The sequence below is a fragment of the Macaca fascicularis genome, chromosome 4, assembly GCF_037993035.2.
Source record: "Macaca fascicularis isolate 582-1 chromosome 4, T2T-MFA8v1.1".
Classification (NCBI taxonomy): Eukaryota; Metazoa; Chordata; class Mammalia; order Primates; family Cercopithecidae; genus Macaca; species Macaca fascicularis.
In genome coordinates, this window is record NC_088378.1 from 146,944,248 (window position 1) to 146,967,587 (window position 23,340).

General features: G+C 40.6%; 1 protein-coding gene across 17 annotated transcripts; it reads right to left on the reverse strand.

The window, feature by feature from the left end:
- Positions 1-589: 589 nt before the first annotated feature.
- TRIM38 (tripartite motif containing 38) lies at positions 590-23,340 on the reverse strand. 17 transcript variants are annotated; one of them, XR_012434158.1, is made up of 9 exons: positions 23,285-23,340; positions 22,868-23,091; positions 19,026-19,466; positions 16,704-16,799; positions 14,016-14,246; positions 13,057-13,079; positions 12,848-12,960; positions 10,798-11,140; positions 590-2,934 (listed from the first exon to the last, which is right to left on the reverse strand). XR_012434158.1 is itself a non-coding variant. In XM_045389983.2 (8 exons), the coding sequence occupies exons 3-8, from the start codon at positions 19,434-19,436 to the stop codon at positions 2,411-2,413; spliced, it is 1,398 nt and encodes a 465-aa protein (XP_045245918.2). In that variant the 5' UTR covers positions 19,437-19,466; positions 23,057-23,091; positions 23,285-23,340; the 3' UTR covers positions 590-2,410. The 17 variants fall into 17 exon arrangements, 10 of the variants coding, with proteins under 10 accessions (XP_045245918.2, XP_005553911.3, XP_015305286.3 ...); XR_012434154.1 differs by having other exon boundaries at positions 10,798-11,335; XR_012434152.1 differs by having other exon boundaries at positions 10,798-11,335; positions 22,868-23,124.

Sequence of the window (23,340 nt, forward strand, 5' to 3'; positions counted from 1 at the left end):
CTAGTATATATTCTTTTGTTCCTTTTTTTTCTGTATTTTTATTAGAATAGCTAATGATTTATCTAGCAGTACTTATATTCTTTCCATAGCTTTCCTGCATCCCAATTAATGTCCAATTTGTCCAATTTTATCTTTATTCTGGCCTTCTTTATGGGTTCCACAGGTTTTTTAAAACATTTATTTAATTAAATGTTTATTTTGTTATCATCCTTTCTTATTCAGCAATCTAAGTGCTTAGTGATATAGAATTTCCTCTGAGTAGCATATGCTAGACTTTGACAATGTTAGGGAGGCCTCCCCTTTCTGGGGAAGACCACACGTAGATAACACAGGACTGTGGGACGCCAAGAGGTAGAGAAGAGCTTATGAATACCCAGATTACATCTTCACTGATCCTGCACAAAGTTGGGGTTCCTTGGTTACCCACTGGGTCCTATTCCCCAAGTCTGGGGCAGCATACTCAGACTACAGGGATATAGAACAAGTAAGACTGGGGGATAATCCTTCTTTTGGGGAGAAAAATCTTTTTTTTCTATTCATCTTAGGTTCTCCATCATTGGCCCTATAAAGTAGTCTAACAAAAGACAGATTGAGAAGACAGAAACAAAGAGAAGTTTATTAACATGTGCATTGCACAAACACGGGAGTACAGAGATGAATACTCAAAAGAGGATTTAGAACTTGGGCCTATATAGCATTTTAACAAAACAATACATTTTTTAAGTGACAAGGAAGAGGAAAAGGACTTTGAATTACTAGCGCAGTAAATTGTGGGAAGGCAACTTTTTCTTTCCCTTTTTTTTTTTTTTTAAATAAGACTTCTCTGGTACTATGTCCAGGCTGAGAAGAGTCTAAAGTCTCTGGTGACTAACCTTTGTTCTTCCTGGAGTAGGAGGATGCCTTCACAATTTCATATCCTGCTTTTAGGCAAATAGGGAGATCGCAGAGGTGTGTGTTTGTTTGTTTTTAATCTATTTTTTTCTCAATTGTCTTCAGCTCAAAATACTTATGCCAAAGATGGCATATTCTGCTACCCTTCATTTGCGAGTTACAACCCGGAGAACTTCTGACCCTGGGGAACATGGGCAATAGTCTGAACTCTTTTATGTCTTCCCTTAGGCAGAGATGGAGGCCCAGCCATGCCTCTGACATCTAGACACAACTGTTGCTTCATTTCTCCTGTTCTCAGAGGAGATGTCATAGGACCTCAACAAATATCAATAAACATTAATTTTTTTTTTTCCTTGAGGCACAGCACAATCTTGGCTTACTGCAACTGCTGCCTCCCAGGCTCAAGCAATTCTCCTCCGTCAGCCTCCCGAGTAGCTGGGATTACAGGCGCCTGCCACCATGCCTGGCTAATTTCTGTATTTTTAGTAAAGACGGGGGTTTCACCATGTTGGCCAGGCTGGTCTTGAACTCCTGACCTCAAGTGATCCCCGTGTATCAGCCTCCTGTAGTGCTGGGATTACAGGCGTGAGCCACCACACCTGGCCATCAATTTTTATATCAACTCTAAATTATAACATTTAGCAATTTTGTGACTTTTTATGGTCATCACTAATGTTGTTTATGTTTTAGTTGTAGTCCTGTCATTACCCACTCAGGTATGGTAATTTGGTCTTTTTCAAAATGAAGTTAAGGTCTATTTGATCTTCTCTGAATCATAATGAGAACTACCAACAGTCATTTCAGCAATAACTATTTACTGAGATTTTAAAATATTTCAAGGTAACTGGTCCTAGCAGACTGGAAAATACCAACTTCTTTTCCAGAACTGAATCCCCCTTCCAAGTTCAGTTTTACTCATAATTCCCTTTTCATTTGAAGCATCTCATTGTAAGCCATTCTTAACCCTTCTCTCACACTTTGCTTGGCTATTTCTCAGGTAGAACTCGGTAAGTCTGGTAGCCTCCAGGACTGCTGCTTAGATTATTAAACAACACGTCAGTGGTTGGAAGAGTCAACGTTATTTTGATTTTCCTGTTTGGTTTGGTTTGGTTTTAAATGCAGTTGGCGGATAATTGCAGCTTTCTTTCATTCCCCACATGAGTTCAAATGGCAGCAAACAAATTAGGAGAACGCAGACCTTCTGACCTGTGGGTACCACTACTCATCACCTGAAGACCCTTGGAAATCAAAGCCCTGACCCATTAAAGACGGATAGAGACAGCAATGTATGATCATTGCTATTATCTTGCTTTGCCCCAGTCCAGGTTAACCATCTGTGGTATTTTTAGTTTCTAAGTCCATATATTCAACATAAATCAATTATATATCCACTAAAATCCCAGCACTATTCTAAGTACTAAGGAAGTGACAGCGAAGAAAACAGACCAAACGTCTGCCCTTATGGGATTTATATTATTTTCTCTGTGCTGGTTAAACCAAGGAGCTTCTGCTCTTTTCCTTAGTCATCTGGGAGAGGCAGAAACAAAGGAGAATATTGATAAACCTGGAAATAGGGCCGGAGAGTATCAGAGAAGGAAGCCTTTGGGAAGGTAAAGATGTGGCAGCCAGTAGTGCCATTGTAAAAGGATACAACTCCGGCCTCATAGTCCAGAAAAACTCCCACAAGCAGGGGATGCTCATGCAGATGAAGGGAAGTTGGGGGAGAAGTAAGTGCTACATAGCCTTTCTTTCTGCACAGCCTGAGGGTCCAGAATCCAGACTGAGGCTCTTGCTTCATGCCAGTGCCCCTCTGCACATTTTCCATACAAACTCCTAAATCCCACCCAGTTCCTTCGCCAACATCCACTTCAAAGTAGCGTCTCCCTGAGGTGAAGCCTTCAGAACCCAAGACACAGGGGAAGGCAGTAAATCTCCTGGAAGATATGTTCTGATTCTCCTGGGTGTATCCACGAGTCACTTGTCTCCGATCCTCAGAGAGAATTAATTCATGATGAGCTGTATCTGGATCCAGAGTCACATTAACTGCAAAACAAAACAAAACAAACAAACAAAAATACTTTTGTTGGTGTGAAGAACACAAGTTATTTTAGTTTATTTTTTATTTTTTTGAGACGGAGTGTTGCTCTGTCACCCAAGCTGGAGTATACTGGCACTATCTCAACTCACTGTAACCTCTACCTCCCAGATTCAGGCAATTCTCCTGCCTCAGCCATCTGAGTAGCTGGGACTACAGGTGCGCACCACCACAACTGGCTAATTTTTTAAAATTTTCTGTAGAAATGGGGTTTCGCCATGTTGACCAGGCTGGTCTCAAACTCCTGACCTCAAGTGATCCACCCGCCTCAGCCTCCCAAAGTGCTGGGATTACACAGGTGTGAGCCACCATGCCCAGCCACAAGTTATTTTCAATAAAACCAGCCTGTGTTCAAACCCAAGTATTGTTTCTTATAAACTGTGTGAGCTTAGGCAAATCATTTAACTCTCTGAGCCTCAGTTTGTTAACTATAAAGTGGAAATTACCATAGTTGTTGCAGAGAATGGTGGGTAGGATTGAACAAGCTTATGTTTGCTTAATGCTTGGTAAAATTCCTGGTACATGGTAAGCACCTAATAAGTGGTAGTTGTTGGGGTGATTGGACCCGACACCAGGCCGTGGGGGCTACAAAGTCCGGCAAGGTCAAAGGTATGAGAAAAGACAAGCTAAGAGTGCATACAGTGGGTCCAGCAGGCCAGCGCTAGATTGGAGGCTGTGAAGGCCCCGAGCTCTGGGAGTCCACACTATTTATTGGGGATCAAACAAAGAAGCAGGTGGTGAGGATGTGAGGGTAAACAGGTGAGGGTATGAGGACATGGGGGTAGAAAGGTAGTGGTGCATTAAGCATAGCTGTGATGGTTTAGCATTTTCTTTGACACGTATAGAATATGGTCTGCTGCTTGAGATAATGGAGGACATGTTTATGAGTAAGAAGCAAGGAACCAACAAGTCTGTGCACATTCCAGAGGCTATGAGGGGTTTTATGCCCTGAGCCCTGGGTTCTATCCAAGCCACAAGGGGTTTTAGGCCCTGGGCGTAGATTTGTGGTGCGGCAGGGCAGCCTTCCACCTTTTGGCACAGAGCTTGGTGTTCCAAAGGCCACGAGGGGTTCTGGACCCTGGATCCCAGACACCTTCCAAGACTCTTTTACATTATGACAGAGAACCAGTCCTACCTCAGCTCTTCTAGCAACATGCAGCAATAATGATATCATCGACATCATCTTCGTCTTAGTTATTCAGGGATGCCAAGGTACAGAACTAACCAGTTAATATGGTTACCATCCTGTCCAAAGTTCTTCTCCCATGCAGGACTTCCAGGAATCATGAAACAGTTGAGCAGAAAGATACCTATTCCTTTCTCGACTGAATAACCACCAACATTGGGAATCAGAGAAGGAAAATGACTCAGCTAATGTCTTAGCTTGTTATTGGAAGACCCAGGTCTCATGACACATGCCTAGTCCCATGACTTTTAATTGTAAGCTCTTCTCTTTCCCCTCAGATAATGTTCCATAAGCATTAGTATGAGATAATAATACACTGAGGACCAATATACATGAAAAACATCAGACTAGAATCAAACAAGACAGAAAAAAACTCTGATAACCTAAAGTGAGATACTGGACAGTATGCAGTTTTAAAAATAAAAAATGGTAATAGGATGTTCTAACAAGAGAGTTAAGAAACCACCGTGCTACTGAGTTAAATATTGCTCAGTTGGTCTGTGACAATTAAGGAATTCAAGTATTCAGAAACATCTCCTGTGCTGGATGCTCTGTTTGTTCTTCCAAATTATTCCCTCACTTTTCCCTGTCGTGTTCTGTGCCCAGGAAGGCTGACGTGGACACATTAACCAGGCTTTCTGCCCTCTGGCTTCTGCTTGGTTCAGCCAATGGGAAGCACCAGAGGAGACCATAGGGCACAAAGCAGCAGCCTTGGGAGTATTCAGTGCCCCAGTCCCATGCCACTGGCTATGATTTGGAGGGTCTGCATTCCTCTGCCTCTGGGCATGCTCTTGTATAGTTACGGCTCCCTACACCTGCCACTTGAGGCCCAGAGGAGGTGATGGCTCTCTAACTGTTCCTAGCTCGATGGTTCTCTAACTGTTCCTAGCTCTGGGTGCTTCCTGTTCCTTGTGGATTTCCCAACTCCTCACCTTTGTAAATACCCTCTTTTTCAAACTCTATTCAGTCAGCTCTTAATCAGCCTGACTCACAGAAGTTTGGGGTTTCAATTCATATTACCTGAATGACCCAGGAAAACCCATGTTGAGAAATTAAAATGTTTACAGGGTGGTAATACCACTTAAGAGAAAAAAATCAATTGGATTTTTAAAATTCCACCTATCTATTGGTGTGACACATAAACAAAAACATATAGAAAGATTGGAAGTTAAAAGATAGATAATATAGTCATATACTGTTGTAGTTATGTAAGTATATCAAAAGATACTAAGTCAGAGCATTATTAAGAATGGAAGGAGGGCCGGGTGTGGTGGCTCATGCCTGTAATCCCAGCACTTTGGGAGGCCAAGGCAGGAGGATCACTTGAAGCCAGGAGTTCAAGACCAGCCTGCCCAACATGGTGAAACTCTGGCTCTACTAAAAATACAACAATTAGATGCGCATTGTGGCACATGCCTGTAATCCCAGCTACTTGGAAGGCTGAAGCACAAGAATCACCTGAACCGGGGAGGCAGAGGTTGCAGTGAGCTGAGATTTCACCACTACACTACAGCCTGGGTGACAGAGCAAGATTCTGTCTCAAAAAAAAAAAAAGGGAAGAATGAAAGGAGTCACCCAAAAAAGATAACACAATTCTAAACGTGAATGCACTAGTAGTATAGTGCATTCATGCTTAAAATTGTGTTAATATACAAAGCAAAAACTGTAGAATTATAGGAGGAATTGACAAACCTACAATCATCATCGGATATTTTAACATTCTTCTTTCCATAATTGATAGATCAGGCAGATCAAAAGAAAAAATTAAGGGAAGATATGGAAGGTCTGAACAATCTAAGAAGCCCAATCTCATAGTCAATACATAAAGCTCAGTAATTGTTTAATAATAGTAAGCAGATAATATGCAGTTTTCTCAGGTACAGATGGAACATGTGCTAACTGAGTAAATAATAGTCAAAAAACAGTCTGAACAAATTTCAATAAATCTGTATTACACAGATCATTTTCTCTAGTCTCAATATAAGATTATAAACCAATAATAAAAAGACAACTAAAAAGATTCTAAATATTAGGAAATGTAAACTACTAATAAATCATTAGAAGACATATAGAATGGAACAATAATAAAATGTTATTTATAAAAATATGCAATGGAGCTAAAGCAGAATTTTAAGGAAAATTTGTAGGCTTTAAATGCTTATCTTAGAAAAATTAAAAACCTGAACATTAATGAGCTAAGCATCTAATTTAAATGTTCAAAAGAACATAGAAAACCCAAATATAATTTTTTAAAAAGAAAAAATAGATACTAAACAATGTAACAGTGAAGTTAAAACCAGAATGCAATAAAGAGGAAAAAAAAAAAGTAGCATCTTTAAAAAAAAGTAAATAAAATAGACATACCTCTAATGAGATTTATCAAAGTAAGAAGGCACAAATGGAATGAATACAGAAAATTTTTAAATACTACAGAACTTTATAATAAATCTTACGCTACTAATAAAATTGAAAGCATTGACAAAATTAATACTCCCTAGAAAAAATATTTCTGAGTAAAACTCGTTCAAAAAACAAAGAAAACATGGGCAGACCTAACATTAAAGAAATGAAATCACTACTTTAAATTTTACCAACAGATAACAAAACATGCATCTTTATCAAGCAAAAATGGATTTTGTCAGTTTTATAGGAAATTTAGAAGTCAAGGCATGAGTAATGACAATCTCATACCAAATCCTCCAAAGAATAAAAAATTATGGCACCAGCTTATAGACAGATATAGAACTCCTGCACAAAATAATATAAATAATAACAAATCAAATTTTATATATGCATCTATACATATTATATGTATATGTATTATATATGTTAACATATACATATATATGTATAGCATATGTTCTACATATTATATATGTATAGTATATGTATTTTACAATATGTAAATGAAAACTGAATGTTTAATATATTCATTTATATTGTCATATATGACATATATAATACGTTACATCAAAAACATGTACAATAATCAGGCCAGGCATAGTGGCTTATGCCTGTAATCCCAGCATATTGGGAGGCTGAGGCGGGTGAATCACTTGAGTCCAAGAGTTTGAGACCAGCCTAGTCAATATGGCCAAACTCCATCTCTACAAAAAATATGAAAAATTATCCTGGCATTGTGGCGCACACCTATAGTCCCAGCTACTCAGGAGGCTGAGGTGGGAGGATCACTTGAGCCCGGGAGGTGGAGGTTGCAGTGAGTCGAGATTGCACCACTACACTCTATCCTGGGTGGCAAAGGGAGACCCTGTCTCAAAAAAAAATTAAAAATTAGCCAGGTTTTGTGGCCTGTGCCTGTAGTCCCAGCAACTGGGGAGGCTGAGGTGGGAAGATCACTTTAGCCCAGGTGGTCGAGCCATGATCCCACCACTGTACCACTTGGCTTGGACAACACAGTGACAGCCTGTCTTGAAAAAAAAAAGAAAAAGAATATATATATATGTATAAAAACACACACACATACAGTAATCTATATATATATTATATGTACAAATCAATGCTTGACTTTTATATATAATATATATTACATATTATTAGATATATAGTATTCATTCTCTATAGAAAGATAGATACAGATATAGACATAGTATCCTCTCTCTATCTATATTAGAGAGAGGATACTATATATATATCTATAGTATATAGAGACTTGCTGTCTCAAAAAATTTTAAAATTTAAAAATCAGCCAGATATGGTGGCCCATGCCTATAGTCCCAGCTACTGGGGAGGCTGAAATGAGAGGATCGCCATTGATCCTCTCATTGGTTGAGCCATAATCGCACTGCTGCACCACTCAGGCTGGGAGATGGAGCGAGAGCTGAGGTGGGAGGATATAGATATAAACATACAAATAAATATATATAGAGAGAATACTATATGTGTGTGTGTGTATATATATTATGAAGACACTGGTGGGATGATTTCATTACCAATTGGACCAAAAATCCAGGTGTGGAGTCAACATGCGATGTTGTTGTTGACTGAGCTGGCAGAGCACTGGTCATAGTTACGGGAACAGAAGGTCTCCAATGAAACATACTTAACAAAATATATGAACTTGCTTTCCACGTAGAGAGTTCTGGTGTGTATGTAGCCTCCTCTCACTAACCTAGCAATTGTCTTCATCATCATTATAATGCTATCAAAGCATAGATGACAGCTAAATTTTTTTGTCTTTTTCTTCTTCTTCCTCTTCCTCCCCCTCCCCCACCTCCTTCTCTTCCTCCTCCTCCTTCATCTCCTTTTTTTTTTTTGAGATGGAGTCTCACTCTGTCACTCAAGCTAGAGTCCAGTGGCACAATCTCAGCTCACTGCAACCTCTGCCTTCTGGGTTCAAGCAATTCTGCCTAAGCTTCCTGAGTAGCTGGGACTACAGGTACACACCACCACGCCTGGCTAATTTTTGTGTTTTTAGTAGAGATGGGGTTTCACTATGTTGACCAGGCTGGTCTCGAACCCCTGCCCTCAAGTGATCCTCCCGCCTCGGCCTCCCAATGTGCTGGGATTACAGGCGTGAGCAACTATACCTGGCCCCCTCCTTTAAGAGACAGGGTCTAGCTCTGTTGCCCAGGCTGGGTACAGTGGTGTGATCATAGCTTACCGCAGCCTTGAACTCCTGGGCTCAGGAGATCCTCCTGCCCTAGTCTCCCCAGTAGATGGAACTACAGGCATAACACATGGGGCTAATAAAATTAATTAGGTGATAAAATTCACTGCCCACTGATGACTAAGCTCTTTGGAAACAGAAGACACAGACTTTGAAGGAAAATGTGTCTACTTAATTTTGAAACCCTATAAAACAGGATGAAAATGCAAAATGCCATCCACATGCCAGAAGACATCAGCCATAATAAGTTCCCATAAATCAATAAGGAAAATAACCCAATAAAAATTATTAAACCACAGTAAATCATGGGTAAATCACAGAAGCCTGAAGGGCTAATGGACAAAAAGAATCTCAGTCTCACTACTGAAATCAGAAAAGCACAAATTAAGTACACAATTAGGTACCCTTTTAAATCCGTAAGACTATCAAAATCATAAATTATATAAGTAAAGACTCAGGGAGTTTTGGAGGAGTGAGAGCTCTTATATTGCTGGTGGGGTAGAATTGGAACAATTTCAAGATCTGTAGTATCTGGTAAAATTATGATGTGCATCCCCCACACCAGCATGTCACTCCAAGGTATCTCCCTGGAGGAAACATTCACAGGACACAAAGAAGCATGGATAAGAATGTTCACAGTAGTATTGTTTGCAACAGCAACAACAAAAAAACCCAACTCTACACACAGCCTCAATGCCCAGTCCACAAGGCAGTGGATTAAATACACTTCAGGCTGGAGATGGTGGTTTGTGCCTGTAATCCCAACACTTCGGGAGGCCGAAGTGAGAGGATTGCTTGAGCCTGGGAGTTCAAGACCAGCCTGGACAAAATAAAGAGATATTGTTTCTACAAAAAGAAAAAAAAAAAAATTAAAGTTAGCCAGATGTGGTGGTGCTTGCCTGTGGTCCCTGCCTGTGGTCCCAGCTACTGGGGAAGCTGACGTGGGAAGATTGCTTAAGCCCAGGAATTTAAGGCTGCAGGGAGCCATGATGGGGCCATTGCACTCCAGCCTGGGTGACAGAGTAAGAACCTGTCTAAAAGAGATAAGTAAATAACACTTTGTATTTTCTGCCACATTGCAGAATGGTAAGAGAGTGCTTTCTAGATTCTAGACTCTTTCTACGCCTACCTTCTAGTTATGAGATCCTACAACACTCACTTAACCTCTCTCTGTCATATTTCCTTATCTATAAAGCAAAAATGCCCCATATAGAGAGGACTGTGATATAATAAAACAAAAACCAAGAAAAGTAAAGCTTTTCTAATCTGTCACAGACTAAAAAAGTGTTCAGTATATGTGGGTCATTATTCCTGGTGCTGGTAGGAGTTATGTTACAACTTTGAGTCAAGTAATATGGTACCATATATTAAGATTAACAACAACCTCAGCAATCCCGGTTTGGGGTATGCTCCCAAAAGAAATGAAAGTACCAGGATAAAAGGGTGCATGGACTAGAAAGTTTTTGTAGCAATGTTGTAATAACTAAGTTCTAGAAACAGCCTGAAGCTCCATCAGTAGGGATATGGTTACATATATTTATTATATACTTATGGAATATTAGACATAAAAAAGTAATGAGTAACATAGAAGAGACAGATTATATATATTACATGTTTGTACAAACTTAGGGAAAGATATAGGTTACCCTACCTAGAGAAGTCAGATTGGAGAGGGGTGGGAGAAACCTTGAACTTTCTGTTTATATTCTTTATATTGTTTGACTGATTAAAATTTATTTGTTGCATCTGCTTGAAGGCAATGTAAAATAAAATAAATAAACATACATTTAAAAATAAAAATAAAATTTATTCATATCACTTTTGTAATAAGAGAAATTTTAGGCCAGGTGCAGTGGCTCACACTTGTAATCCTAGCACTTTGGGAGGCTGAGGTGGGCAGATCACGTGAGGTCAGGAGTTCAAGACCAGCCTAGCCAACATTGTGAAACCTCATCTCTACTAAAAATACAAAAATCAGCCAGGGGTGGTGGTACGTACCTGTAATCCCAGCTACCCTGGAGGCTGAGGCACTGGAACCCGGGAGGCAGAGGCTGCAGTGAGCTGAGACTGTGCCACTGCAAGCCAGCCTGGGCAACAGAGCGAGACTCCATCTCAAAAAAAATTTTAAAAAAAGAAAAATTTTAATAAACAGTGTTTAAGAGGGGAGAAATATTTCGTTAAAAGATAAGCCCATTTACGAAATAATTTCACTTGACCCAGAAGGTGGAGCTTGCAGTGAGCTGAGATCACGCCTCTGCACTCCAGTCTGGGCGACAGAGTGAGACTCTGTCTCAAAAAAAAAAAAAAAAAGAGTTTCACTTGAACCGTATTATGATTCCTTCTGTAAAAGATGAGAGGAGGCAAATTAACTCAGTGAAATCCCAGCAAAACTTACACAAAGTCTTGTTCTTCCTTCCTGTCATCTGTATAGGATGAAATACAGAGTGCTTTTGGGTTTTGTTGTTGTTTGTTGTTGTGTATTTGAGGGGAACACAGGTCTATAATTCCTTATCTGAAATCCCTGGAACAAAATGGGCTTTGCAATTCAAATTAGTTTAGAAGTTATAAAGGCAAAAAAAAAAAAAAAATGCATATACTCTAAATTTCAACCCCATCAGGGCCTAAGGCAGAGCCTTGTAATCAAATTCATCAATATATCTGCAGCAAAACATTTATTCAAATTAAGTGGGATAAATAAAGACTTTTAAATAGTCTCATCTCAGTGCAGTTCAGGGTTGGCCACTGTGGAAGACAGACTCAAGGGTGGCCTTCTATGATTTCTGCCTCTTAGTGTTCACACTCTCATAAAATTGCTTGTCTTTGAGTGTGAGAAGGGCTTATGAATTGCTTTTGACCAATAGGATATGGCAAAGATGATGGAATATAATTTCTAAGATTACATTTCATTATGTAAGACTCCATCTTGCTATCAGATTTTCTCTAAAGAGTCTGTCTCCTGAGCTCTCTCTGAAGAAATAACTGGCCACGTTAGACGCCCGTGTGCAAAGAGCTGAGGGGTGGCCTGTAGAAGCTGAGGGCAACCTCCAGCCAATAGCCAGAAATAACCAGGGCCCAAAGTCCTGCAACCATCAGGAAAGAAATTCTGCCTGCTACCTCAGTGAGCTTGGAAGTGGATTCTTCCTCAGCCTAGCCTCCAGGTAAGAACACAGCCTGACCAGTATCTTAATTGCAGCCTTGTCAGACCCTAAGCAGTGGGCCCAACTAAGCTGTGCCCAGATTCCTGAACCACAAAAATTGAGATAATATATGGGTGTTGTATTAAGGTTCTAAATTATGGTAATTTGTTTGTACTAACAGATAACTAATGTAACCACCAAATCATTTCAGGTTAGGCCACATTTTTGCAGCCCAATGAATCATGATAAAACTTTCCATTTTCAGGGATTTTTTGATTTTGTACTTATGAATACAAATTTGTGAAAGTATGGTCAGTACTGATTTAAAAAAATCAAGGGAGCAGGAAATTCAGTAAATGGTTCTAACATTTCGGAATCTGTAAATTGGTTGTAACATTTATCATCTGTGTTATCTAAGTCAAGTTCCTAAAATATGTGAATGATAGGCTGTCATACTCACCTACCTTTCTTGCATTGCTCTAAGAGTTGGCTGATCTATTAATAATAAACACTATGATCAGATCTAATACCAGGATGTGGTATTATGATCATCTATCAGTTACGGTGCTAAGCACTTTGTACATGTTGATGCATTTAATTTTGATGACAACTCAATGAAGTGGGGGCTGTTAATATTTTCATTTTTCAGAGGGGAAAACCAAGTCACTTGGAGTAACATGGGTAATAAGTGAAAGAATAAGAATTTGAAAGGTTTGTGCAGATAACCAGAATGCAATGCTCACTCACATCTAAGCAGTGAATCATACTAACTAGAGAAGGTATGAAGGCACTACTGAAATTAACTAAACAACCTCTCTGGCTGTGAGCCTGCTGAGGGACAGGTGGTAAACTTGGTTACTGCATAAGGCCCCTTCCATCCACAGTATTTAGAAATTCTTTAGTGCACATACCTCGATGACTGCTTAACATTTTCTTCACATCAAAGTAAAGCTCAGAAACATTGCACATAGTATGAAGTTCCAAGGAGACGGCCTCTGATGTTTCCAGTTTCACAGCCCAACTCCTAGAACAACCAGAGGCCAGAGATTTCTTCAGAGGTGCATTCCATCCAGTTCTATATACACATGCCCCTCCCCTCCTGCATTCATACAGGACTTACCTGCTCAAAGTGTCATTCACATTCTATAAAGAAACAAAAAGAAAAGGTGAGCATGGGAACATCAGTATTTCATGGGGCTTGTCATGCAGAGCTATTCTTCTTTGCTTTTCCCAAAGAAGAGAGTTACCCTGGTCTTAGATATTGATGGATACCCAAATAGAGTAATTCCCACAAGTCTTAGATGTTGATGGATACCCAGATGGAATAATTCCTACCAGCTTCTGGGAGATTCAGCATGGCAGGATGTTTATCAACATTTGCATCTATTCTCATCCTTGCTGAAGCATGAGGGCCAGGAGCTTTGTCCATGCTCCCTCTGTCAAGACTAGCTTTTGGTGATCGGATTTCCTTCACAGTGAGCCCAGATTAGAGAACACATATCATAAAGGTCCTTAGCGATGAATCTGTGCACAGCCCTGAGACTGGGCCACTAAGATGGTGGCAACAGGTATCACACAGTGGTAAAGCAATCATGCTATACACTCAACCTTACAGTATAGTCACCAATCCTGTTAGTTAGAACCAGAATTAATGGCTCCAGATGTTTATCTTCATACAGATAGAGCTGTAGATTGTACCATAACAGCTCTGGAGCAAGGGTTCTACAAGCAAATCAGGGAACAGGTTATCACTCATTTTGGCTGCCCCACTTCATCACCCATCAGTCACCTAGCAGAGTATTTCAGGAGAGAGTTGACAGCCAGGTTCTGTGCACATGGGCCAAGGAGACAAACAGTGGTGGATGTTATCCCATGGTTCCATTTGGCCAAGCTATGTTCCCTCAGAAGTTTATTTTTCTAATTGACATAAAGGTACCCCATAGATTAGTGAAGGCTAGCCTGATGGCACTGATGTATATCTAAAAGAAACATTACTCTATCTTCCCATGCTTCATTATCATTCTCCTTTAATAGCACAATAACATACCTTTTTTCCCTACTCCAAATAAACAGCCTCACCTGCAGCAATTTCTGGGCTGAGCCCTGACATTTTTCCTCCAGTTCCTGAATATGGCTCTTGAGTTCATTGCTCTTCAGCCCCAGACCAACCTCATAGTCCCTCAGTCTACTCAGAGTCTGTTGTTCTTCTTTCTCCAGTCTCCAGAGATAAGACTTCTCTTCCTCATGTAGGAAACACTGGAGATTCTTAAAGTCAGACTGGATTTTTTGTCTCTGAATCTGCACCTTCTCCTAGAGTCAAGAAAGTATGGTCAAAAGGTGGAAATAAACCAAATGTCCATCTATGGATGAATGGATAAACAAGAATGAAAGTCTGACACACGCTACTACATGATAAGCTTTGAAGACGTTCAAGCAAAATAAGCCAGAAAAAAAAGGGCAAATATTGTAAGACTTTGCTTATACAAGGTATCTAGAATAGTTAAGTTCATAAAGACAGGAAGTAAAATAGTGGTTGCAAGGTGTTGACAAGATGGAAAAACGAGTTATTGTTTAATGGGTAGTGAGTTTCAGTTTAGAAGATGAAAGATGAAACTGAGTTGCAGTTTGGAAATGGGAATGGTGATAGTTGCACAACAATGTAACAATGTAAAAGCACTTAATTCTACTGAACTGTATACTTAAAAGTGGTTAAATGCTTAAGTGTTATATATATTTTCACACACACACACACACACACACACACACAATCAGCCACTGGGACATTATTTTCTCATGAGTCACTGAAGCTGGAAGAATGTCCCAGTTTCCTGCTGCAGGGTCATGTGTGGGAGGCAGGCACTCCGACGTGGAAGAGGTTGTCTCAGATTCCTTATAGTCACCCAATTAATTTCCTTATTCCTCAGCCAACACACAGGAGAAAGCTGGGTTAGGAGTGCTAGATAACTTAATTATGAAACTAGGGCCAAGTTCAAACACTTTATCAGTTACAAGGATAAAAATAAATTTTTACTTATGATTTAAGAAGTTAGATTTCTGAGTCTGAGTGATTTTCTTGAAGTAAAAGCTTATAATGAACATTACCAAGACTGGATTTTAAGACAACCAGGCTGGTAAGAGGGTCCATAATTCTTGGCAGGGGGAGCTCTGAGTTTGGCAGGTATTTATTATGGTTAACTGAGAAATATTTTTCTACTACCCTAGGGTCATCTTAAGCATTCCTATGTGTAAGACTGACAGAAATCAAGTGAAAGTCTCATCTGAGGAGATGTAAAGTTGCAATTTCCATTAATGCTGTCTAAATTAATGCAGTGGGAGTGTGTATTCAGGGCAACTTGAATCTATGTTCTCGGACTGCAGTCTTCAAACATGGCCCAAATAAACTCTCTACTTATCTTAAAAATATAAAAATTAAAAAATAAAAATAAATCCACACAGTGTTTCGATGACTACGATGTAGAAGAAGGGTCTTTGACTTAGGATGAGGTGGAATTTTTGTGTAGGAGACAGGTACAGCTTTAACTCTTGTATAGACGGGTTTTCATATATGTTAGTTACAATCAAGGTCTTCCCCATTGCCCAAGATCCTAGAAATGAGGGAACTAAGAGTGTACTCAGGAGCTCAAGAGCAACATCCACAAACAAAGATCAGGGTAGAAGTTAGAAAGGACCCCTGAAAGAGGGAAAATCGGTAATCAGCTTTGTGGGATTTTACTGCAAGCTAGTGAATTATATAAATATAAAGGTTGGTGCAAAAGTAATTGTGGTTTTTGCCTTTACTTTAATGGCAAAAACCGCAATTACTTTTGCATGAACCTAAATATTTTCATGAAAGAATGTGGCTCTGATAATGTGGAGGTTGGTCAGCCATGGAAATAGTCTGAGAGACGCTGCGGTTTGTAGTTGCAAGTATGTAGGTTGTTGCATTACTTCTGATGTACTTATAAATCAAGTATAGGCCAGGTGCAATGGCTCACACCTGTAATCCCAGCACTTTGGGAGGCTGAGGTGTGTGAATCACGAGGTCAGGAGATCGAGACTATCCTGGCCAACATGGTGAAACCCTGTCTCTACTAAAATACAAAAAATTAGCCAGGCATGGTAGCGCATGCCTGTAATCCCAGCTACTCAGGAGGCTGAGGCAGGGGAGTTGCTTGAACCTGGGAGGTGGAGGTTGCAGTGAGCTGAGATCGCACCACTGCACTCCAGCAAGACTCCATCTCAAAAAATAATAATAATTAAAAAAGAAAGAAATAAAGTATATTTCCTTCATCAGCCTCATGAGCTTGAGTAGTATGAATTTCAATCTGGAGTGATCCTGTTTTCTAAGTGTCCACAAAGGTTGGTTTCTGTACCTGTAAAGTTGAGAGCCAGATGCTCCGCTGTGGTAGAAGTGCCAGGGTAATGAGTTGAGGCCTGCAAACCAGGTTTATTTTGAGGTATTTAAAGTTTGAGACCCAGTCAATGCTTTTTCTAGGTAAATAGGCATACCAATTCTGCTTCTTCTGACTGGAGTATCAGGAATCCCAGCCAACTACGGTTTAAAGATGGAAGGGGTTGGCACTAAATTCTCATGGATGTAAACCTGGAGCCAGGGGCATAAATACAAATAATGGTTTCTCCCTTGGGTTTCATTTTTTTGACCTGGTTTAGTGAGAATAAATCATCATTGTGATTTTCCTCAATCATCCCCTATGCCTAAGCTCTAGAATGGAAAATAGCTTGAGATCAATGAAGTCAGATTCTTACTTTCCATTTAGTTATTCGTATTGCTGTGGACAGCCTCTGTTCCGTACATCTGTCTTCAAGTTGCCTCAATTTTGTCACAGCTTTCTGGAGCTTTTCCTGAAGGAAAAATTTGATCAGTGAAGGCTATTCAATTTGACTCTTCATTAGGGACCTAGGGGGAATCCCAGTTTTCTAAGATATATTTGAATAATAGTGAATATTTATTGAGTCCTCCTTGTTTTTTGCTAGAGAGCATGCTAAAGGCTATATGTGCAGGAACATACTGATCCCCTTGGCAACCCTGAATAGTTGGTAGGATTTTAAACATCATTGCTGTGCTGTAGAAAATGAGGCTAAGAAAGGGGTAAAATAACTTGCCCAAAGGGCTATGGCTGCCAGCTGGTGGAGCATTGCACCCTCATCTGCTGACCCAGAGCCTGAGCTACACCCTCCACTAGAGTCCTGCCAGGAAAAAGTTATATATAGAACAAGGTAATCATCATCTAAAAGATTTTGTAAAATAACATGCTGAACCAAGCAAAACCAATACCAGTGTTTGGCACACATGAAATTTTGTGTCTTATGAGTCATGAAAAATCAGGATGCCAAGTGATTTGAAGCTGACCCAAATTGCTAATTGTAATCAATGCTAAAAGAATTGTCTCCTGTCCTCTCTAAACCCAACAAGTATACTCATTAATTCTCGAGCATTCTCAGGAAAGGGCTCTATGTAACTGTTTTAGCAAAAGATGACATTGTCCTTGCTATATGCCAAGTGCTATTCTATGCATTCTATATTTTAATGTCCTCAAAGCTTATAACCACCTCCTGTGTGTGTGTTTTAGGGAGGGAGGACACTGCTATTATCCCCATTTACAGATGGGGAAACCAAGGTGTCAAGACATTAAATAACATGCCCAAAATTGCCCATCTAGTAAGTGACCAAACTCAATTTCAACATAAGCAGCCTCCTTTTCTTACTACTTGGTGGAAAAGTAATTCAAATTGGAATATCATCATTGCAGTTATTAGCTGTTCCATGGAGTTTAAGGAAGAGCTGCCATGAGCTGAGTAGGGGTCAGGATTGACATGTCCTTAGAAGGACTTAGAGCCTTCATACAAGACCACCTCTGTCTCGTGGAGGACAGAATAAGGAGCCTGACACAGGGGGCAACATTTTCCTCAAATCTAGGCAGGACAGAAAAGGAAAAAGGACATCAGGACTATGCCCATTCCTCCATGCTGCCAACAGCAAAGTCCCTCCTTCCTTAATATGCTTTCTGGCAAGAAGCCTGGATGGTACACAAAACCTCTCCCTCTGCTTCACCTTCCACAACCAAGCATTTCCAAATCTTTTACTCTTCTTCCTGAATCTTGCTTAAAATCTGCCCTCTCCTCCCTTTCTTATATGGATAGTTTGAATTTTACTCCTTGATATTCCTTTTATTATAGACATGCCAGAGTAGCTGGGCACTGTGGTTCATGCCTCTAATCCCAGCATTTTGGGAGGCTGAGATGGGAGGGAGATCAGGGGTTTGAGGCCAGTATAAGCAAGAAATCCAGACCATGTCTGTACAAAAAATAAAAAAATTATCCGGGTATAGTGGTGCATTCCTGTAGTCCTAGCTACTTGGGAGGCTGAGGTGGGAGGATTGCTTGAGCCCCAGGAGGTTGAGGCTGCAGTGAGCCGAGACTACACCATTGCACTCCAACCTGGGACACAGAGCAAGACCCTATCTCAAAAAAAAAAAAAAAGTATAGGTACCAGAGTGATATTTTCAATGTCACTGACCCTTCATTCCCCAAATGAAAATCCCCCAATAGGTGTTCAATTTTTATGTGTCCTTCAAGAGTTACTTCTGAGATGAACCACTCCCTACCCTAAATGTCCCTCCCCACCACCAAAACCAGGGACCTCCAGGCAGACATTTTTGATGGTTTATCTTCTTTACTAGACTGTAGATACCTAAAAGGTAATGGGTCTTTCTTCCCTGTTTGCAGGCCCTACTGCATGGTTTTACATATTGTGGTTTTTCAAATGATATTCATAGTGTGAAGCAAGAAAAAATGTGGGTGTTTGGTTTGAGAACAACCTGTTCTAAAGCAAGGAGAAATTCATCATAACACAGATGGATAGAGATGAGTCCAACCATCCCATTGAAGGTCAGAACGGACAGTCTAGATAATTTAGCAAGAAATCATCATAAACTATTTTTCAGAAGAATGACATAATGAAAGCTGTATTTCCAAACCATAATATTAGGTTTCAGGCTAAATCATCTCAGCTCCTGGGAGCAGGATAAGATTTGGTACTTACCAAGGCCCCCTGACCCACACACTCACCTTGTAGCCCTGGCATACATCTTCAACAAGAGCTGTGGTGTGCCCTTTGTGCTGTGGTGCCCGCTCACAGCGCCAGCAGATGAGCTGCCCCTCGTCTTCACAGAACAGGTGGAGCTGCTCTCCGTGTTCCTCACATGACATCTCTTGATCCATCTCTTTGAGGGCTTCAATGAGGCTTCCCAGCTGCTTGTTCGGTCGGAGGCTATGCATGTGAAATGGAGCCCGACACTGGGGACAGCAGAACGTCTCCTGCCTCAGTCGCTTTTGGCTTGGGTTTTTAAAGAAGTCCGTTATACACAAGTGGCAGTAGCTGTGTCCACAGTTGATGCTTACTGGGTTCGTCATCAGGCTCAGGCAGATGGAGCAGGTGGCTTCCTCCATCATCTTCTTGGTGCTGGTGGTTGAGGCCATAGCTTTTATTGAAAAGCTCCAATGTTGGCTCTAGAGATGGAGATGAAGCAGCCAGAATTTTTACCATGATGAAAATACACCTCACCTGCACCTCTATGTGATGAGCTGGCTGCTACTGACCTCCATAGGTCTTGAAGGTTTTCCTTCCAACCCCTATTATCTCATTTTGTATTGAAGAAAAGAGGACTTAAAAGGAAGAAGCTGAGGCTGAGTTTGTTTGGGCCACGATTGAGAACTGCAACCCAGATGCAGAGTTTCAAGTTGTCCTCGTTAGCAAGCAGTTGCAAGTGGTTATTTAAGGGGAAAAAAAAGCAGTTTTAAAGCCGTTTTTAAAATTGTTTACCAAGAATTTACATTAAAATAGCATAAGCTTTTGATTGGCTATACATTGTTCTTTTTATTACAAATCTCAGGAACATGTAGGTAATAGATGAGGCAGCCAGTCAGGAACAAAATGCTTTTAAACATGGGGTCTTAACTGAAGACCCATACTCCTGTCTCACTGGTCCTGATAAATTTTGCATACCTCACATAGCTCAGACTGCTCTAAACTATTTTTCTTTTCTCAGTCTTCTATTTTTTTTTTTTTTTTTCTAATGAGCCAGAGTCTCACTCTGTCGCTCAGACTGGAGTGCAGTGGTGTGATCTCGACTCACTGTAACCTCCGCCTCCCCGGTTGAAGTGATTCTCCTGCCTCAGCCTCCCGAACAGCTGGGTCTACAGTGGTGCGCCACTACGCCCAGCTAATTTTTGTATTTTTTAGTAGAGACGGGGTTTCACCATGTTGCTTGGCCAGGATGGTCTCGATCTCTTGACCTTGTGATCCACCTGCCTCAGTCTCCCAAAGTGCCGAGATTACAGGAATGAGCCACTGCACCCGGGCTCTTTTTCTTTTCTTATGAGACAAGTTCTCGCTCTCTTGCAGTGCAGTGGCATGACCACCGCTCACTGCAGCCTCGACCTCCTGGGTTCAAGCAATCCTCCTGCCTCACCCTGGCAGAGTGGCTGGGACTACAGGCATGTGCCACCATGTCCAGCTAAAGTCTTCTCTCCAGAAAGAAGAAATGCATTAGAATTTAGAGGACGCATAAACGTCTAGCTGTGTAGCTAATACAGTAGCCACTATCATGAATGGGAATTTAAATTTAACTTAATAAAAATTAAAATGAAACATTTAGTTTTTCTGTTCCACTTGCCACATTTTGATTGCTTAATAGTTGCATGTGACTAGTGGCTACATAACAGCCTCAATATACAACATTCTGTTATCACAGAAAGTTACCTTGGACCAAGTGCTGGGAGAAACAATGCAGGCTTCCTCACAAAAGCTGTAAAAGAGAGAACTCAGGGAGTGTGAAACTCTTTCCTATTCTAGTCAACTTCAAGAATAATTGGTACCACGCCGGCACGGTGGCTCACACCTGTAATCCCAGCACTTTGGGAAGCCAAGGCAGGCGGATCACCTGAGATCAGGAGTTTGAGACCAGCCTGACCAACATGGCAAAACCTCATCTCTACTAAAAATACAAAAAGTTAGCTGGGCATGGTGGTGCACACCTGTAATCCCAGTTGCTCAGGAGGCTGAGGAAGGAGAATCACTTGAGCTCTGGAGTGGGAGTTTGCAGTGAGCCCAGATTACACCACTGCACTCCAGCCTGGGTGAAAGGACAAGAATCTGTCTTAAAATAAAAAAGAATAATTGGTACCAGAATTACTCTTTGTAATTGGTAGTAACACTCATGCAATTGGGTGATCTGTGACAGATCCCACTGAAGGAGTATGGGGAGCTTCACCCCAATATATGACTCCCTGGTGTAATGAGTATTTTGAATTAAAGGCCCTTAGAGATCAGCAGATGCTGGAAGAGACTTTTCCCCTATCTACATAAAGGCCAGTCAGACTAGACAAAAAGAACACTTGTTTTTCCTTCCAACCCCTGTTATCACATTTTGTACTGAAGAAAAGAGGACTAAGAATGTAACCAGACCTAATCAGACACTTTCACAAAATAATGTCTGTCTCTCAGGCTCATTCATTTTCCAAAGAGAACCATTTACAAGTTAAACTCTGTCCCTCCATTCATTCATTCATCCTCCTGAATATTCATTTATTATCCCTAATAATCATTTATTGCCCCTCAACAGAATTACCTATATTCTCCTGATATCACCCTTCCCCTCTGAAATAAGGCTATATAAGTATTTGTATTTATAGATATATAAATATTTAAGGCTATATACTTATATAAGGCTATATAAGTATTTGTATTTATACATATATAAATATGTATATATATAAATATTATTTATACATATATAAATATATTTATACATATTTTATACTTATATATTTATACATATATAAAAATAACATTTTTATATTATATACATACATATTTATACTTATGTATTAATACATAAGTATTTATAAATAATTTAGAATACATAAGTATAATACATAAGTATTTATAAATAAGACTATATAAGTATCTACGCCCATTGGAAGAGGGGGTAATCACTCTGTGATTCTAGCCCATGTACATGTTAATAAATTTGTATGCCTTTTCTCCAATTAGCCTTCCTTTTGTGAGTTGATTTTTCAGTGAACTTTCAGAAGGCAAAGAGGAAGTGTTCCCTTGGCTTCTACACCATCATGACGATCAAATTTGACTCCACCTCGATCCCCCCCACCCCCCACAAAGAACAAAAACCAACACTGGTTAATAAGGTCGGTTGTTTTTGGTTTTTTGGGTTTTTTTTGTTTTTGTTTTTTTTGCTTTTAGGAGCAGAGGTATAATAGGCAAAAGAAAGAGAAAGGAGAATAGTGAATACCTCTCTCTCCTGCAGAGAGAGACGGGTGCCTAAGTGGGACTTCCCTCGTTAATAAGATCTTTCTAGAGACCCAACCAGGAAGGTAATGGAAGCAATCAAGGCAACCAGAACAACCAGAAGAACTAGTTTATCCTTTTTGTGCCCTCTCCCTAAACTGAGGGAATAAGAATTGGAAAGAAGGCTGCAGAGCAGAGGGTTTGGTCCTAAGGAGCAGTTATTTCTATGGGATCAGAGCTCCTGTAGAACTGGGGAGTTCACTACTAATATCTCTTCTCCAGGACAGGACCTATCTCAAGAGACATGTTCAGAGTGATTGCAACATAAAGAGTTTGCAGACCCAAGGAGGTAGGGAAGACAGAAAGAAAATGGGGGAGGCCAGGGATAGGCAACAGAGGGGTGGCCAGGAGCAAAAAAGCCTGCCTCTTCTGAGAACCTAGCTGGGCTCTCCCTGTACCCCCCATCTCTCCCCCTGCCCGTCCCCACACCCCTACTCCTGAGAGCTGCTCTAGGACAGGGCAGAGTCAGGAGGAAGTTTGAAGAGTAATTCTTCTTTTAAATGACAGTGCCTAGAATAAAAAACAGTAATTTAATTACAGTTACCGGGTAGGCTGATTTCCTGTCACAACCAGATCAGTCTCTTGAAGCCACACAGAATTTCTTCTGATGACGTGTATTCCTTGGCGGGCTACTATACACCAGGCCCCTCTCTGCTAGGGTCACTGCGCTCCTGGGGAGAAGGGGCTCCCCTGCTTCCAAGGCTCCAGGGTTCCTGTCCTGGGCCCCACTCACCTAAGTTCTGAATCTTCTGAGATTTGGTGTAAAGTCTGGTGAAAGAAAGAGTAGGAAAGAAGCAAGAGCTGTAAAACAAAGAAAGTCCTGACCATTTTCAGAGTTGGAGTGGCCCTGCTGTCAGGAAATACATTCCCCACCCCACCTGCCACCAGTACACACTCACATATCCACTGAGAAAACCTTAGCCTGGACCTTTTCCATAACCTTCACTGCTCAGACACTTACATATTCGCTGCTGGTCCCCTCTGTAGCTGCCACTTCCTGGGTCAGGAAGTTAACTC